General features: G+C 36.3%; 1 protein-coding gene across 1 annotated transcript in view; it reads right to left on the reverse strand.

The window, feature by feature from the left end:
* The window catches only part of LOC107594447 (probable E3 ubiquitin-protein ligase HERC3), a 23,027-nt gene that overhangs the window by 6,231 nt on the left and 10,202 nt on the right, over positions 1–6,594 (reverse strand). Inside the window, exons 10-17 of the mRNA XM_016284501.1 lie at positions 5,256–5,367; positions 4,037–4,226; positions 3,763–3,926; positions 3,469–3,582; positions 3,248–3,271; positions 3,075–3,164; positions 2,322–2,492; positions 2,061–2,204 (exon numbers count right to left, since the gene is read on the reverse strand). Of these exons, the coding sequence (XP_016139987.1) occupies positions 2,061–2,204; positions 2,322–2,492; positions 3,075–3,164; positions 3,248–3,271; positions 3,469–3,582; positions 3,763–3,926; positions 4,037–4,226; positions 5,256–5,367 (1,009 nt within the window). The remainder of the gene's footprint in view (positions 1–2,060; positions 2,205–2,321; positions 2,493–3,074; positions 3,165–3,247; positions 3,272–3,468; positions 3,583–3,762; positions 3,927–4,036; positions 4,227–5,255; positions 5,368–6,594) is intronic.

The raw sequence follows: 6,594 nt of genomic DNA on the forward strand, positions 1-6,594 counted from the left end.
GATTAATCGCATCCAAAATAAAAGGTTTTGTTTACATAATAAGTGTGTGTATTGTGTATATTTATTATGTATATATAATAAATATACACCATTTTTTTTAATATATTTAATATATAAACATAACATATATATATATATAAAAATAAATTAAAAGGACTAAAAAAATAAACACATACATATATAAATAATAGACATATCAAAATTCGAAATTATAACAACCCTAGTCTGTATTTGTGTACTTGGCATAGGTTATCTTAAAGTCAAATAAAGTAGAAGCTGAGTATCCTTTTCAATTTGATGTTGCTGTAAATCTTTGTATTTGTTCCTGAGCTGTTGATCAGATTAAAACGGTCCATGAATGAATCCAACAATGTGTCAAACACATCTAACTGAGTGGAAACCAATTAACCCTTGATCCTTTTAAACGCATTAGCACACAATTAAATCATCTACCATGGGCGGCTGTGCAATATTTGCTGATGCTGGTCTTAAGAAAGTTATAATTGCTAGGTCAAGGTCTGCTGATGGCTGCTTTCATAAGATAACATGACTCAAAAACTGCGTGGGGAACAGCCTTGAAGCCGCAAGCCGTAAACACGATTACAGACTTGAACCAGCCATCAACTCTGGGATGGCTTGTCTGCTTCTGCAAACAATTAGTGGTCTGATGGTGACTCACAAAAAGCTTTTTGGGTGGCTTTTAATTAATGTTATATAAAAAAAACAACCTGTTTATGTAACGCAGTGGCAAAGAACACTGAACGTAGGGCGAATAATTAGACAAAACAGTTCCTCTTCATTGGTCTGTGCAGTCCGTTTAGGACTTCGATTTCTCAGTAAAGCCTCGGGGGTGACAGGAAATCCATTGATTTGGTCTAACGAGGGCTGTGATACAGTGGTCTGCAGCGCGTCTGTGGGAGGCCGAGCTGATTTGATTAGCGAGTGATGGCTTTTGGTGGAAAAACAACAAAATGTTGCCTACAAGGGCTAAGTGGTACAAGTTTAGATAAAGATAGGGCTTAATTTGAACTAATACAATTATTATTATTATTATTTTTAATAAAATCAATTAATTAGAGATTTACATTTAGTCATTTAGCAGATGCTTTTATCCAAAGCGACTTACAAATGAGGACAATGGAAGCAATCAAAATCAACAAAAGAGCAATGATATGCAAGTGCTATAACAAGTCTCAATTGCTGTTTAATATTGTAAGCTTCATGATTTCAATTAATTAGACAAGCTTTTTGATGAATACAATTTAATTTAACCATTAAAACAGAGTATAGAAAAATAAAAATGGAAAAACAGAATCCAGAAAAATTTAAGCAGAAAAAACTACATTTGGAAAAAAATAAAACTGAATTTGGGAAACAATAATGGATTTCATAGGGCCCTAGTCTATAAAGATTGTCGGGGACATTAAACGGTCCTTACACTGAACAGGTAAACTCATCTACTCACTAGTTGCTTTAACTGACTTATTTGTGTTTATAATGGCGATCCTACAAATTATTCCAACTCAAACTTTCAGGGAAAATGTTTTTAATTAAAGACTGGAAAAGCTATTGGATGTTTAATGGTGGTTATGTTGAAATCATGTGACCATGGTGTGGTTTGTACATTTAGCTTTTTTACTTGTACTTAGGCTTCAAAATTCATAAGAGTTGTGTTAATTTGTAAAGATTACCATGATGAAAAACACTTGTAAGAATCATAAACTTTTGTTGGTCACAGAGCTTATTTTCTGCAATAATCCAATGGAAAAATCCTATTGGGTTTTTGTAGAGGGAACCAGCCTGGCTGGCCTACAAAATCACCGTCATCACTGCATCACTGCATTGTTACGTGTGAACAACAGCTATGAAGGACAAATACAATTCATCCTTCAGGCTCTTCCTATCAAACATTGCAACTAACATTAAGACTGGAGCATATGCATATGCAATTAAATATTGTTTTGCATTCAAATTATATCCTTTTATCACATTTACTATAAATCTTTTACATTATCTTAGTATTATGTTGAATTTTGTGATAATAACTAAGCTGAACTCACTTTATCAGAGAACCACAGCAGATTGGACTCTGAATATTGGGTGAACATGCCATAGATCGGATCAATCAGCTCTTTAAGCAGGAGCAGGAAGAACTCCTTAGTGACTCCTCCAGCATCCACAGCTTCCTCTCCATCAAAGATGACCTGCAATGATCAGTAAATCTCTGTTTGTCAACTTATTGTCTAAGTGGGCAGTCTTGGCCAAAATATGCTACAATATGGACCAGACAACAGTCTGGCGTTGGGATGATAAAGGCAAACCTTAAGTGGCTTTTTCAAGTCTACGTCATTGTAGACTGTGAGCTCCCGGAGAGCATCGCTGACTAAGTGGTTCCTTCTTACGTGAAGCACCAGGAAAGGGTTTCTTGCCAGCAAAGGTTCCATAGTCAACAGCATGAAGACGTTGTGCAAGTTAGCGCCACTTACTGCCATCTGAACAGGAATCAAGCAGGCAAAACTAGTCAAAGAGGCTGAATAATAAGATTCAAGAATCATAAATCATAGCAATTTCACAGCAGGCAGAGCATTTTCGCTGTATCCACTCTGAAACCAACAGCAAATCATGATTTTGCCAGGCTGTACCATGGACTAATGCAATATGTTCTCCTTTACTTCCTATTAATATATTTTCTGAAAGAAATTAATATTTTTATTCAGTAAGGATGCATTCAATTTATCAAACTGAATAGTACAGACTCTCACAAAAATTATATTTTAAATAAATGCTGTTTTTTTTAACTTTCTATTAATCAGAGAATCCTAACAGAAATGTATCGCAATTTCCTCAAAAACATTAAGCAGCATAACTGTTTTCAAGATTGATAATAAGCAATGTTTCAGAGCAGCAAATCTGCATATCAGAACGATTTCTGAAGGATCATGTGACACTGAAGACTGGAGTAATGATGCTGAAAATTCAGCTTTATATCACAGGATTCAATTACATTTAAAAATATATTCTAACAGAGAACAGTTACTTTAAAATGTAATCATTTTTCAAAAATTGTTTTTTACCTGCATTTGCAGCTCAGCATCTGTTTGCAGCACGGTCGTCTTGGCTTGCGCGTTCAATATGAACGGATAGGCACATAACGTGACAGATCCCTGGGAAATAAGATTCAGATTATCAAGCTGAGACCATCACAACTGTCAAAAAAGATTTACAAAGAGCTATTTAACCAACATACCTGCACTGGAGGGTATCGCATTTTCTACGACAAGACAAAACAAGGAATTATGTTATTTTTCAGCTTGCTATGATCAAAATTTGAGGCTTTTTTGTGTAACTATGACATTTTGTATGCACAATGGGGTCTAGCTCATGTTCACATTAACATATAGCTTTTGCAGTCCATCTACAAAAGGAAAAGTGACATGAAAATCTACGTATGTGCAATGATATACGCACAATATCAGCTTTGCGCAGAAACCATTTGAGGTAGTCTTCCTGTATGTCCACCAGGGTGGCGATGTCAGGGATGTAGAAGTGGTTGTATTCCACACGATGGGCTTTCAGATTGACCTGCACCAAAATATTTGGATCAACACTTGGTTTATCACTTAACAACTCAAACTAAATTACACAACCTTGTCTGCAAAAACAGAAGAAAAATAGCAATTCAGCTCTGATGCTGGGGAATATTCAGCTTATTAATTAGTTCATCATTTACTTATTAAACTGTTTTGGGGATTTTCGCCGTACCTTGTGTAGCTTCTCCAGCAGTCTAAGGGCGGCACTGGTGTAACTCTCCAGAAACACAGGCATCAGGAGCGCCTTCCCGCCAGTCAACAGAAACACAACAATGCTTTTGTACATCTCCACTAGTCTGGAGAAAAACTCGCAATCCATTAGAGACCACCAGTTATCTGAGAAACGAGAATAAGATTCATTTCAAAAGCCCTTTTGATCTTGAACTCTGATCAACTTTGTAACTAAGCAACTAATGGTGTTGCTAGGCAGTGGAATATGTGCATACCGAGGACTTTGCTGGGGTTGGCATCCAGTCTGAGGATGGCCATGGCTAGAGGGATGGTGAGAGAGATGTAGTTTTTGGAGTCCTGGAGAGCGGGACATTCAGACAGGATCAGGTAGATCCGCATGGCTTCCACGTCAGGAGGAGAGCAGGTCAGCTGGGGGATCAGGAGACTCTCAAAGCTCTTCGTGGCCTAGAAGAACACATTTATGAGCTGTTTATTATTAAAAATACACTTAAACAGACTAAGATCAGTAAGGTCAGCAAGATTTTTTTTTCCTGAGGACAGTATGGAGTATGCCATCACTAGGAGGAAGATCATTTGAAATCAGCATCAAATCATAACAAATATATTTTATAGAGTGTGTTTTAAAATATATGGTAGCACAATATATATATATATATATATATATATATATATATATACAGTGGGGAAAAAAAGTATTTAGTCAGCCACCGATGTATGTGTGTGTGTGTGTGTGTGTGTGTGTGTGTGAAATTTTCAAATATCATGTTTTTATTGTGTTTTATTGTGTTCGTTAGCTGTATCTTTTTGTTATTTTTTTTTTACCCAATCAAAATAACCCAACTACAGTTTGATTGAGATTAATTGGAATGCACAATGAAAAAACTATTTTTGAAAATTGTTATATATGTTTTTGTAAAGAGGTGTTAAAAAAATTATAATATTTCAAATAAATGCTGTTTTTATTTTTCTATTTGTCAAAGAATCGTGGAAAAAAAAAAATCCACAAAAATATTAAGCAGTTTTTTGCATTCTTAATAATCAGATATTTTTGACCATCGAATCAGCATATTAGAATGATTTCTGAATAATCATGTGACACTGAAGACTGGAGTAATGATGCTGACAATTCAGCTTTGCATCACAGAAATAAATTACATTTTAAAACATATTCAAATAGAGAAAAGTTACTTTCAATTGTAATAATATTTCACAATATTACTGTTTTACAGAATTTTTGCTCAAAGATAATGCAACCTTAGTGAGCATTAGAGAAACACTGAAAGAAATCCTACAGACTGATTAGAGTTATACCAACAAGTATACCAACTTTCACCCAGTAACACACACAAACAAGGCTTTGAATGTTTTAGAAACCTGATAAAGTCTGCAGCAGAGTTACTGCCTTCCAAGTATGCAGTGCTTTAAAGACCTAAATAAATGATGAGATGAAGCCAACATTTCAAACGCACACACCTGATCCAAAAGTCTTGCGAAGGCTGGTTTCATCAGCGTCTCAAAAAGCAGCCTAACTGCATTGAAATCGATGCCTGGGACTTTGGGGTTGGTTTTGAAATGCCCGTCATCACTGTGAAAACAGCAGGTGGAAATTAGTATCCAAATGCTTGGAAATAAGCTGTAAAGCTACACAGTATGAAATTTGATATTGTACTAATCTAATTTACTAATTGAAGATTTTAGAAATGGTTTGTGTTTGCTGAATAAGTTACTATATTAGTTAAACTGTTTGGAAACAGTGAGATTTAGTATCTCCAAGCAAGTGCATGGGAACTAGTTAAGGAACAGATGAACAAATAGATGGATCTGAGGTGAGGAGATTTAAAGTCTTTCCTCTCCATTGCTCTTGATCGGTGTCTGTTGCTCTGAAGGGATGAAAGCAGGATCACACGCTGGGTGTAAATACAGAGCCGCAGGTGTTTAAGCCTGATGCTGATCCCTGCACTATAGAGCAGTGAACCCCACACGCATGAGCACATGAAGCAGAGCCAGTGTATTTTAAGCATGTCAGGGTAAGATGACTATATCTATAATAAACGGCCGGTCACACACCAAGACGTGTTATTAATACGAGTCCAGTTTCAATGAGATGGCAAGATGTGTTTAACCTTTACATTCAATCCAATCCCATTCAAATCATTTAGATTCCCTTTGATTCGATCGATTAGACTGCTTCAGCTAAATCCAATTGCAGATTTGATTCGATTTGAATCATTTTAAAGGGGTCATATGATGCTGCTAAAAAGAACATTATTTTGAGTATTTGGTGTAATGAAATGTGTTTATGCGGTTTGAGGTTAAAAAAACACATTCTTTTCCACATACTGTACACTATTGTTCCTCCTCTATGCCCCGCCTTTCTGAAATGCGTAGATTTTTACAAAGCTCATCGGTCTGAAAAGCGAGGTGTGCTCTGATTGGCCAGCTATCCAGTGCGTTGTGATTGGCCTAATACCTCAAGCTTGTGATGGAAATGTTACGCTCTTACCATACTGTGATGCCGTGTCCGGGCCGGAGCGACGAGACAAAAACAATAAAACCCATTATAAACAAGGCATTTGTTGCATCCAGTGGGGACCTAATTACGGATTATAATGACTTATGCTGTCTTTTTATGAGTTGCGTTGCATCGCGCCGCATAAACATAAAACCATGTCTGCATTTGTGATCGGAGAAATGACAAACGCTACTTTACACTGCTCAAAACTTGCGTTTGAATCGTCAGTGTCAAATTCTTTAAATATGAAAGCGTACTTACAGGCTGTGCGTCAGAACAGCCGGCATTGTAGTCTACTCT

This window comes from Sinocyclocheilus grahami, unplaced genomic scaffold (assembly GCF_001515645.1).
Source record: "Sinocyclocheilus grahami isolate Dianchi unplaced genomic scaffold, SAMN03320097.WGS_v1.1 scaffold183.1, whole genome shotgun sequence".
Lineage (NCBI taxonomy): Eukaryota > Metazoa > Chordata > Actinopteri > Cypriniformes > Cyprinidae > Sinocyclocheilus > Sinocyclocheilus grahami.